Below are 12,574 nucleotides of genomic sequence, written 5' to 3'. Positions count from 1 at the left end.
CTCTGCCTCTGGTATTCTCCGCCTAAGGGCTACTAGGTGGTTTCTTTGGCTATGCTCTGCAGATTGAGGTCAGGGAGCCAAAACCCCTGGCAAGCCTTTCAGAGAGGTGAAGTGGTGTATCACATGTGAAAAGGAACAACTACCCCTTTCTCTCATCTTCAATTAGAGAAGGACACATTGGGGATAATATTCAGAACTCATAATATGGAAAAATAACTTGTAAGACAGAGTTAGTAACGGATGTCATAAAGAAAGCAGAGCTGGGAGCGGGAGACAAGAAATAGAGTAAGATGGCATGCCTCAGAGCGAAAGAACTGTAGAGGAGAGTGGCACAGACCGCTGTATGTGAGGAAGGATCTTGTAATTTTAAGTGGCTACTGACAAAAAAACATAAGATAATGGAAAGACAGGGAAAGGAAGTGGGCCAGACTATTAAGCTAACCAGTCTACAGCCACACATACAGCATGGACACTGTGTTCAGACGTAACCTCTTGAATTGTCTGGACGTGGCAAAGGCTGGAGATAGGAAAGACTCTGAGGTGAAGATCCTAGTAGCTAAGAGAAAGAAGACAGCCTCACTGAGAAGAGCAGCACCCACCCAAAGGATATGATTGTGAAGGAGAAAGAAATAAAGAGAGGGCGAGTGCCAGAGTTTGGTGACTGGAAGAGAAGAGAATAAAGGCCAAGCTGAGCCAGTAACAATGCAGCTGGGTACCTGGTGAACCAGAAATACGGTCCCACCTTCTACACACTATCAATGGAGGTAGCTTGAGAGACAGGAAGTTCCATTTGAGCATCAGTCTGAGACAGTGACAGCAGACCTAAGCTAATATGATGACCATACAACCAAAAGGCAGTAACTGTCAGTGGTGGTGCTGGTGATTTTAGAGAATGCTACTGTAGAAAAAGTGTGGATTTTGAATCAAGAAGGCCCCAGTTCAATCCTAACTCCGTCACTGTATGACAAAAATGGGGACAGCATACCTATACCTCATCTAGGCTGAAAGGACTGAGTGACGTTATATAAAATGCTTTGTAAACTTAAGAGTTTACATGATGGTAGCTATTATTATTTATGCTTAATATGATTAAGAAATGTTTATATTATAAATTGCCTTTTCAAAAAAATCTACTTTTTCATTAACCAACTTTCAGATTTTAAATAAAAAACAAATCAAAACACAAAAACAAACCCCCAGCCCCCAAAACTGATCTTGTAAAAGTTCAAAACAGCGGGGAAGATTCATAGAATTCAAAACTAAAAAGAAGCACTGCAACCACATGACCAGATAATTATAACAAAACACTTCATAGTTACCATGTAGTCTGAAGAAGCAATGAATTCCACGGTTGAATTCTGAACCTCGGGCCGTTTGTGAGGCTCTCCATAGGAACGGGTAAGGGGATTATACATAAATTCCTCAGGAACTAGACAATAATTGGGAATCCAATGCAAATCATCACTGACAGATAAAACACATGGCTTTTATACTCACAACTAAACAGTTATGCCACAGAAATTCTAATAACTACTATTTTCAATCTTGATGTTGTTTACTTGAGGACTCCAAAGAGCTTAATAATCATTGAATCATGAAAAGTACCTCCCTTTAAAAAATAACCCAGGTGCAGAAATATGAAGTTCCTTTCCTGAAATCAAGAATAAGGGCTAGAATGCTATTTCCCAAATTAGCAGCATCCTATCCATCAGACCACACAGCTGCTACGAGAAAGACACACAGAGACACACTTGAAAACAAGAGACCAAGGGTCCCTGTGAAACAGCCTAAGGAATAATGACACATAATTTGACTTCTATGATACTCTCTAGATCTGAGCTGTCCTCTGCCATGCGTAAATATAACTTAAGACACAGGACTTTACTTGGGTAACTTTCTCTGTTTGCTTTGTGAATATTTTTTTGTTTGCCCTCCACTTACACACAGGGACTTGCTCTGAATCTCATGGTCCACTAGGTTGGGGGCAAAATGAGGGTATTCTTGGCCTATGTGCTCCTTCCATAGGACTGAGGACAGAAATCACTTTATGACACAGTTGTCAGAATACACTTAAAATACATAACATTAAAAAAACAAACAAACACAAGCCAAGTTCTACTCCCAAATACGAAACTCACCATCATTAACTCTGTAGCACAGATTGCATTTCCATCTCCTCTGATCAATGAAGGACACAAAAGGGTTGATATATGTCCTGCAAGACCGGCACCTCACAATGGTGCTTGATGTTATAACTGGTAATTGCTAGGAAAACAAAATGAAGAAGTTGTAGCACACATTATCCTAAGGAAATGTTAAATATTTTTATTGTTCTGCTCAGTATAAAGATTAGAACCCATAACTGCTTATGTGTATGGCTTGAAATGGCACCATTCCAATAATACCTCACAGTGCCTTGAGCAAAATAGGTGGCTACCCAGCTGCCTCTCCTCTTACAAACAAGTAGGTAACATCACTAAAATAAGATGGCACCACAAGGAGTGAGAACTGGCCGACAGGTGGCATGATTGGCCAAGGGAATACCATGAGTCAGAGCTCATCAGCTGTACCCTAGATGTAATCCTGAGGTACTTCTCTGAGTGACTATGCCTGGGGGTGGCATTTTTATGAGTCTCCTTGGGTATGAGAGAGGTATGAACATCTTTGCTTATGTTCATGGTTAACTTAAGGTTTAACTCATGTGCTCAGGCCTCAAAATAAACCAAAAACACAGAATCTCAAAGTTGGAAGGGACTTCAGACATTATGTCATCTGTAATAACCCAGCTGACCCAAATGGTCATACAGCCTCTGCCTCTAGACCTGTCCTAAGGAGTAGCCCACTGTCACCTGCAGATCATTCTACTGGGGGCAGTTTCTCAATTGTTAAGAAGTTTTACTTAACAATAGGCCTATAATGTGTCTCTTTTCAACTTTCACCAAAGGCTTCCAGTTCTTCCCTTTGCAGCCTCTCCCACAAGATAATAGTCCTTCAAAAACCATTCCCATCAATAATCAAATCTTTTTTTCCCTCAAAGGAAAATAGCTCCACTTCCTTTAACTAATTTTTATAAAACACATTTGAGCTGATCATTCTTCAGTTATTAATGGTCTTCCTTTTTAAAAAGCTGGCCTACGTTTTATTGTGTCTTTGAACTGACTTGATGAGACTCTAGTGACCATCTAATAGTGCAAGCCTCTACCCTGCAGAGGAGGCCTATTAGGAATTAATGAATAGTAATATGAATACTGAGAATTATGCCTTGAACAAACTCAATATGCCCTATCCATTCTTTTGAGGCTCCTTTGTTTATCTGAAGCGAATACCTTGAAAAAAAAGAAATGGAATCTGATTCTTTTAGGGGAGTGAAACTGACAAGCAATAGGCAGCACTGGGAAAACACAGTTAAAATGTAGTGAGTTCAAAGTGAACTCACTAAGTCTACTGAAGTCTAAAAACACAGCAAACCTAGCTTTTATATGAAAGGGAAATGGAGCAAAGAAGAAATAACAGAGTAGGGAATGTTAAATATTTAGAAACTGTAATACTCTGCCTAAAAGGAAGTTTTCCCTTAATGTCATGCCCTAGTTACACTGAACCTTCTGTTTTTTTTTTCTTCCCTTAATGTTGCAGAGATGATTTGTTCGATATGACTGATAGCTATGGGACATTTTCTAGGATTCATTCTTACATAAACAAGCAACCTCTGTAATAGTAATGTGAATGTATACAATATACAGACATCCAAATATGTATGGACACATATATATTTATTTATTTCTATCTCAATCCATCCTCAGCTGTCTGACTCTGTGCAAGTCACTTAATCTCAGCTTCCTCATCTGTAAAATGGGGATAATCATAACACCAACCTCCCAGGGTTGTTTTGCTGTGAGGCCCAGTGAGATAACTTTAAGGTGATGAGTGCACATAGTAAGCACTATATGTTAGGTATTATTATTCCTATAATTTATCTCTCTCTCCTGTCAACTCTTACAGAATTTTGTGTCTATTTTATGCATTCCCATACCTTGGTTTCTATTTTATTTATCTGTATATGTGAAATTCTATGCCTTCCCTCCAGTGATGGTGCTCTATCCACTGTGCCACCTAGCTGCCCCTTCCCCAATTAGATCTTAAGTTTCCTCATGGCAGGGACTATCTGAATTCTTTGAATTCCCTTAAGGATCCAGTTCAGCTTAATGGAAAGAGCTTTGGATTTGGAGTAGAGGGTAAATGGAATCATGTTCCAGGGCCATGTTATTTACTAGTGTTAAGACCTAGGGCAAAGGTGTGTAAACTATAAACCAGTTTTCTCACTTTTAAAGATTTGGTTCATAATACTGATGAGGAAATCGACTCCCTATTTCACAGGGTTGTTGTGTGAAGACCAAACAAGATAGTATCTATTGGTAAGCCATAAATCACAGGGTCACAGATCTAAAACAGCTGCTATCTAGTTAACCATCTTGTTTTTACAGATCAGAAAACTGAGGCTGGGGGAGGCTAAGGTCACACAGGTCCTTGGATTCCAGACCACCACTCTTTCCACAAAACCATATGCCTTGGTTAAAGCTCTCTATAAATATCAGCTACTACTAATCAGAATCTATTGCAATCCTTTACACGTTGGAGGTGTTCAATAAACATATAATGAACTCACAGAGTGGTCTCTAATTTAATTTGGAGACATACTTCCAGCCCTGACCTTTCTCCCAAACTGTCCCTTGATTCTCTCAGTTATAATCACGTTTCCCGCCCTGTATCTTATCCAGCAATTTATTTAAAAGCTTTCCTATGAATGCACATACATGATATCGTATAATAGCTTTGCATGTCACACCCCACTATTAGATGGTAGGCGCTATGAAAATAGGAATTTAAACTATGTATATCCTCTAGCACCATTCTGCTGCACATAGTAGATGGTAATACGTGCTGAATTGAATGCTGCCAAACTAGAGTATTTTTCTCTTACAAATTAAAAACAACAAAAACAGGAAAGAAAAAATATTCAATTGATGTACAATACATAACCATGCATTTCTCCATCCGAGAACAAAAATATAAAAATGACACTTTACCGTGAGATCTCTGAAGGGATGCAACAACAACCCTAAAGGAAGCTTAGCTTTATTCAGTAAAGCCTGAGTCTGTGGAATATTTGTCAGAGTACATCGAAATGAACTGAAAGGCAAATGAAAAGAATATCAAGTTTAGCTCTCAGGCTAAAATATACCAAAGCAGATGGAGGCTAAGTTGTAAACAATCACAGTAATTAAGAATATTTCAGCTGATTATAGGGAAACCATCAGACATTTCTTGATCACTTTAAATACAAAAACATAATACAAAGCTCTAAAAAGAGGCTCAGAAGCTCTCATGATGGAAAATTACCATATTAAGAACCATTCCCTGTTCCTATTCTTGTCACTGAGGGTTAGCTATCTTAATTCCACTTCCCCATGTCACCTGTTGATAAGACTTACACATGACTCCTTATACGTGTAGCTTCATTTCACACAGCAACAAAAATAAGGTTGCCTCATCAAAGGATGAATGATATTCCTAGCACAGTTAGCCCTATTAGAAATTTTTTCCCCTAGACTTCAGAGCTGTTCTAGTTTTAGTCATAAAATATTCATACTGATACAAATTTGATAATACTTAACAAAAATTCCCTTACTAGAAAGCCAGAATTAAGTATTTAACAAAATGAATCACAAATTCACCTAAAAATAACATTCCAGGCCTATATTACTGCCTTAGGATAATTCCTTCTATTGCACATGTTAAAGCTAAAGTCCAAAAAAGTCCTGCTAGTTTCCTATAAGGTTTATTTCTCAGACAGATGTAAACTTTCTTGTTTTCTTATGCTAACCACTTTTTCATGTTAAGAATTCCTAATGACCCAACAATTACATCATGAACAAAATCAACAAGGACACAAAATAATTTTCTGACTTCATATAGTATTGATAAGGAGCCAAATAACCACAACATATCAAGGCTGACAATGGATAAATTTTTACAGCTGGGCAAAAATGAGGTATCTCAGATCCCTGGCAATTCTGCCCCCCCCCCCCACTTACAATGATCAACCAGTATGAAGAATGTTTCCATAATAAAGTGAACATAAATCAATGACAATTTCTGAGGTCTATTCTAGTTCCAAGGTTTTATACAGGAGGCCCCAAAAGTCTTAGTGAAGCTTTAAGCTTTAATAAATGTTTCTGTAGTAGGGGAGATGGGAGGACCCAAAACCAAATTTCACCTACTTCAAAATTCTGAGACAGTCCAATCCTGCTGACAACTCAGCAGCCTACTTCAGTTCCCAAGGGGCAAAACCCAGCTCTAGTGGGGCCCACCCAAGTGTGATGTAGGGGCTAGAGATGGTTTAGAGTTGACTAGTATGTGTTTCCTTGACCAAAAGGAAGAAGAGCCAAGTAATGGAGGTCATCTTCCAAGCTGTAACTCAATTCCCCAAAAGAACAAAGGAAGAGGCTAGTGATAGGACTAGACCTGCAGAAAGAATATGGGGACTCTTAAGAGGGGCATTCCAAAGAATGGCCTAGGTTAACCAGGGAGAAGGGGGATGGATGGGGAACTTGGGAGGAGGGCGAAGTCAGGGACAGGATGGATTAGCAAGTTGTTTTAAGATGTCTCTCAAAACCTCTGATTCTGAGAGTAAAGGATAATTAGACATTTGGGCTTCACTGCTTCTTTAGCAAGGGGACCCTTCAGTGTGGGTGTTCTGGGAGTCTCTGGCTGACAGGCACCTGGCCTCACTGCACAGCATGGGTGGCACAGAATTCCCTGGATTAAGTTCCATGAAAGGCATGAAAAGCAGGCCTGCTACAGGGGTCAACTCAATTTCACTTACTGCTAAGGTCTTGAGAAAGACAGGAAAGAAGCCTGATTAGGGATGAAAAAATAAAGCAGTGGGTCAAGCTAGGAAAAAGAGGAGGTGAGCTAAAAACAAATAGTTCTTAGTGAAGACAGATGGCAGCTACTAGAGCAAAAAGTCAAACAAATGAAAAGAACTGGAAATTAAGAAAGTTCATGGGCTATGGTCCCTGGGAAATAAATAAATACTTACTGATTCTTAAGCAGAGTATTACCAGACCCTATATGACAGGAGCCTTTTCCTATTCAGAGAATCCTGAGTTTACTTTTGGATAGAAGGGATGAGTTTCAGGAATAAATGGAACTCTCACGAAGGACACCTAGGGAGCAGGAGGGCATCTCACTACAAGGACAGGGAAGCTGGAAGGCACAGAGAATATTCTACTTAGGCGTTCCTGAGAGACAGGTGCCAAGCCTGATTAATAACAGGTTCATATGGAGTATTCCAAGGAAGTGATCTACAGTCAGAGACCTCGGTTTGAGTCTTGGCTCTACAATTTATTAGCTGTGTGACCCGGGGCACGGCATAGCCTTTCTGAGCTTCGGATTTCCTCAAATATCAGGGCCAGAACAATGGGAGGAAAGCAACAGAAATGTTGTGAGGCTTAAATAAGAGAAGGCACGTGAAGGCACTTTATACAGCGCTACATAATGTTGGCTATCATTATTATTATTATTTTTGTAATTAGGAGATGCAATGGAGTCTTAGTAGCAGGCCAGATGAAGGCAGAGAGTTAGGTCCCTAACTGAAAGAATGCAAAAGAAAGGAAACTGAAATTAAGATTCAAGATGGGGCAATACTACTGTTGTTTGTTTTTTCCATATTCCCTAATGAATATAAGAATACCAAATGGCAAACCCTCTGCCTAAACCTCTCCTTGGGCTTACATAAAAATTTATTAAATGAACAGATGTATCTTAGCTATGCAAAGGCTGAAAAGGGGACACAAAATATTAAAAATAGAGAGGAACTGTTTACAAGATTATTGTTTTTATTATAACTACTGATAATAACAACTCACATTTACATAGTGCTTTAAGGTTTACAAAGCGCTTTCTTCACAACAGCCCTGGGAGGTGCAAGTATTATCATCCCCATTTTATAGACAAGGACACTTAAGTGACTTCCCACAGTCACACAGCTAGCAAGCATTAGAGTCAAGTCTGCTGACTCCAAGTCCTGCGCTCTTTCCATTGGGGAAAAAAAGGATGAAAAGGAGAAAAAGAAATTGTTATTAACTTATTAGGGTACTGGAAAAATTTCTGCACCAAGACTTAGAATATGTTCAAGAAAGAGGCAGAAACTATCTCTGCATAAAACAAAAATTATCCCCCAAATGTAAAAATATGCTCTAATTGCCAGAAGTTTCTGAAAATAAAGCAGTTCTGAAAGAGGGATTACATTTTGTGTTTCCCATTTCCATGTTAAATTCCACACTAATTTAAAGTGAAAAACCTTCCTCAGTACTGTCTCCAGATCAACAAATTCCATTCCATTTTTACTACTTTTAATGCCAATATAAAAAAAATCTTGTACCAAGAATAATACATTAAAAAGATTACAAAACATATACCTACTCAGGATTACAATTTAATTTTCTCAGGTCTGAACTCAAATTAGGTACAGGAGCCAGAACGGGAGTCACAGGCAGAATATTCCTGTCTTGAGTGAGGTTGACTGGTCTCAGACTTTCGGGTTGTTGAGAAGAATGCTGCAGACTTAATCCACTTAGACTAGATGACAACTGATTCATACCAGGATACTGCTGAAAAATAAGAGCACTATTAAAAAAAACCAAACCAAACCAAACCACTATTTCAAATGTGATCTTAGTCTGTTACCCTATATCTATAAAAGATGCAGAAAATTTAAGATCTCTTATACTAATGAGTAAATAACCCCATGCTGACTTGTCCACTCACATTTTTCCTCCGTTTCAAAGGTAAAAAAACCCATTGATTAATAAGCTCTATGTTGTGTGTGTGTGTGTGGTTTTTTTGGCAGTCACATTACTTATTAGAAGGCTGTGTTAGGAACCAAGACTTCACAATTACCCCAAAGTAGAGAAATCAGAAGATAATTCACCCCATTCTATTGCAAGGATAACAGGTACAGAGATATTGTTTTGTGGGATGCTCTGGAAGGTGGTGGGGGAAATTTAGACAAAGGAAGAACAAAAGACATTAATAAAAATTCATTTAAAAAAACTTCATAGTCTTTAACTGGGTTTTACAGCAAGTCAATATTTAAAGCATTTTAATTTTTGTCATAAAGCTTCAAATTAAGCAACTTACCATAGTAAGAGAAACATTTTTTTAAAAACAAGCTTCTATAAAAACTAAGACAGTTATTGAAGTTCTAATCTTTCAGAATGATTTATATAGCTAATAAACATATTAACAATTTACACCTAGGTGAGAGGTATCATTTTGGACGTGGTTTTGAAATGTGTTAAAAAACAAGGCCAGGCAAAGAGGCTTTGCCATCTTTCTGACAGAGACATGCACCTCAGACCTAAATCTCTACCAGGTTTAGAGGATAGGAAACAGAGAATCTAGTAGTTCATAGCGCTGGTAACATATACAACATCCCCCCGGGGTAACAGGAGCAAATAACTTTTTCACTTGTCATCCCACAGAATACCCTTACTTTTTGCTTACACTAGACACCTGTCCAATTGTTCCTTAAACCCAACTCCCCACATCCTGCCTTATTTCTAGTCTAAAAAAATTAGGGACACTATGGAGTGCAATTGACGGGGTGCTCAGCCAGCCCTAAGATCATATATATCTCTGGGAAGCCTCTCAGTTTCTCACAGGACAGGGGCCTATATCACAATGACATACAAACGATTCATTTTCAATTTTACTCTTGGAGGCAATTAAAGAAAAAAAAATTATCTTTGGTGGGAAGGATACAATAGGTGCCTTCCACTGTCTTATTCCTTTATCTTTATTCTAACACATTACTTATGGTCTTTTCCAACCATAACAATAAAACCTTTTGCTTCTTTCTAACCCCCAAACTTCTAGGCCATAGAATCCATTCACATTTGGTATCTCCTTATTAAGATAGTGGGAAAAATTACATGTGATCAAGAGTAGGAATTACTGGTTCTAATACAAAAACAAAACCAGTTTATCAAGTCAAATCTTTACCTGAACTGATGAACAAATAAAAGAAATTTACTCAAGTAGAGCTCAGGAAAATCTCTGTGCCTATAGAGAGGCAGGAATTACATAACAAAGTACTAGAACTTGAAGTTAGAATATTTGGGTTCAAATCCTAGTCCTGACACGAATTGGGTGACCATGGATTAACTTAAGTCTAAATTCTTAATCTGTAAAACAGTGATATTAACACTTATAATACCTACCTGCCAGGATTGTAAGGCTTAAGTGAATAACGTCTTCAAACCTTAAAATACCAGCCATCACCATCACTTTCAGTATTTTTGCTACTATTAATGTTATGGTTTTTTCCTGCTCCTTGTTTTGCACCTTCCCTTAGAAGGCTTCGGCTCTTTGTGACTTAAAGCCTTTGACTAAGGTGTTAACCAGCTTCTAATGTTTATTCTCAGCCACTCTGAGACTGAGAACATTTTCTAAGATAGGCTGAGCAGGGGCCTTTGATTCCAAGCAGAGAGCTTTCTTGTCAATCTTGGGGAAATTCTGCTCTATTTAAATTACTTTTCCCAGTGCAACAGAACACTTGAGAATCAGAAGGCCTAGGTCTAATTAAATTCTAGCACTGACACTTACTAGCTATGTGACCCTGGACATGCCACCAATTCTCTGAACCTCAGTTTCTTCATCTGTAAAATTGAAAAAAATAATATTCACAATGATTTCCTCACACAGTTGTCAAGGAAACTGCTTTATAAACTGATTTACAGGAATGATGTGAGCTATTATTGCCAGTAAACACCAACCCCAAATGCTCATGTTAAATTGAGATGGTGTCAGACTAAGCTAGGCTAAGTATGGCAATAGCTAATTACAACTGGGAAGAGGGAAGACAAGACAGACAAAAATGTCCAAGGATCACACAGCTCAGGCCAACAGTGATATCACTAGCACAAGTATCTTAACAGAACGATGTCATTTGCTTACTAAGCAGATTAGTAAAACAGTTTTGGGAAGACATAATGCTGTTTTCAAATGGGACGAGTGAGCTCAAAACAAATTCCCCACACTAGGAGACAGAAGAAATAACAGCAGATAATCCTTTTTCCTTTGGGCAGGTGAAGTTCAATCATGATAGGTTACATAGTGATAAGGATGGGATCTAGACCCCAAAAATGAAAAGCCCTGGACTTTCCCACATGGCCAAATCTCTGGCGTTCACCTGAGGCTATAATCCCCATCAACTGGGATCTCCCAGTTCTCTAATGCCAAAAGAATACAGAATTGGGCATATGCTTCCAGATAGGGAAGTTCTTGTCCTCTATGGTGGGGAGGGTGTACCCAGATCCATGGCCTCAAACTGAACCAGCGGACTGAGAGCCTGAGAGCGTCACTGCCCAAAAAGCACCTCCAAGCCTTGCTAGATGCTTGGTGAGTGACCTCAACTGCAGGGCAAGAAAGAAGGGGAGGAAGCTTATATACTTTCCAGTCTTGGCTGGAGAAAAACTTGGGGTTAGGCAGTTTCCCCATATGGGCCACCAAAATGTTGAGTTTTAGGGGTGCTGGGACCCCAAATCATGGCAAGCAGGTCCTGCCTGAAAGAATTCGACCCAAGCCTTCTTTCAGCCAAAGACAAGGTTTATTAGAACATCCATCATATTGGGTGGACTCCTAAGGAATCTCAGCACTGGCTAGATTTTAAGAATCAGAGCACCCTAATGGAGATAAGATGGACCTTATACACAGAGAGACTGAGAGAGATCTAGGAGTGGCCAAGTAGTCTGCCAGACTGTGAGGTAATAGAATGCTAGGGACCATAAAATAATGGAGGGCTAGGCTAGGTTAAGGGTAATAGAGAATTGGGAGATTGGGCATAGCCACAATGAAAGGCCAATTGATGGGATTACAGCCCCAGGCGAACTCTAGAGATATGGCCATGTGGGAAGTTCAAGGTTTTTCCTTTCTGGGGTCCAGATCCCATCCTCATCAAGAATGACCTGGACTTCGATTAGGATGATAATTCTGATGATAATCCGCTTAGACTAAAGAACGCCATTATTTACACATACCTGGGCAAACTGCTGGAATCCAGAATATGCCGGGTTACTAGTTTGTACTCCAGAACTCAGCCCTACATTCTGATAACCAGGCTGAAGGATTGGATACCCATAGCCAAAGGGCTTAGCAGGTTTGGCTGCCTGAGGAACAGAGAGAGCCGGAGCTGGACTGCTGGTCGATAGAAAGCGTGTCTACCAAAGAGATAAATACAGAGTCAGAACCTTGAAAACAAACTTCAAAAATGCAGCTATGGCTCAACTCCACAGATCCTACCCTACTAGTCACTAGCATCCTTTTTTGATTTTTTTTTTTAACACAACACCAGGAATGGGTTAAAGGGTACATAGCAGAGGAAAAACCACTTTTCTTCCCTTTCTACTAAAACTGACCTCTGCCTTGTCACATGTCCCTGAAATGGAATTTTATTATATAAGCCAACAACATAGTATAGTAGAGAGGCTACATGTGGCTCTTTAGGTCCTCA

The 12,574-nt window shown here is 39.2% G+C and overlaps 1 protein-coding gene across 4 annotated transcripts in view; it reads right to left on the bottom strand.

Annotated features, from left to right (window-relative positions):
• The window catches only part of SEC24B (SEC24 homolog B, COPII component), an 89,780-nt gene that overhangs the window by 22,291 nt on the left and 54,915 nt on the right, over positions 1-12,574 (bottom strand). For 3 of the 4 annotated variants that reach the window (XM_078148533.1, XM_078148530.1, XM_078148532.1), the window contains 5 exons: positions 12,102-12,281; positions 8,485-8,672; positions 5,085-5,187; positions 2,139-2,265; positions 1,320-1,429 (listed from right to left, as the gene is read on the bottom strand). In XM_078148533.1, the coding sequence (XP_078004659.1) occupies positions 1,320-1,429; positions 2,139-2,265; positions 5,085-5,187; positions 8,485-8,672; positions 12,102-12,281 (708 nt within the window). The remainder of the gene's footprint in view (positions 1-1,319; positions 1,430-2,138; positions 2,266-5,084; positions 5,188-8,484; positions 8,673-12,101; positions 12,282-12,574) is intronic. The other variant, XM_078148531.1, reaches the window with a different exon arrangement.

The sequence above is a fragment of the Phascolarctos cinereus genome, unplaced genomic scaffold (genome assembly GCF_003287225.1).
Source record: "Phascolarctos cinereus isolate Bilbo 61053 unplaced genomic scaffold, phaCin_HiC Scaffold_9;HRSCAF=440, whole genome shotgun sequence".
Lineage (NCBI taxonomy): Eukaryota > Metazoa > Chordata > Mammalia > Diprotodontia > Phascolarctidae > Phascolarctos > Phascolarctos cinereus.
Note: the sequence above shows the minus strand (reverse complement) of the source record. Positions and strands in the feature narration are given on the sequence as shown.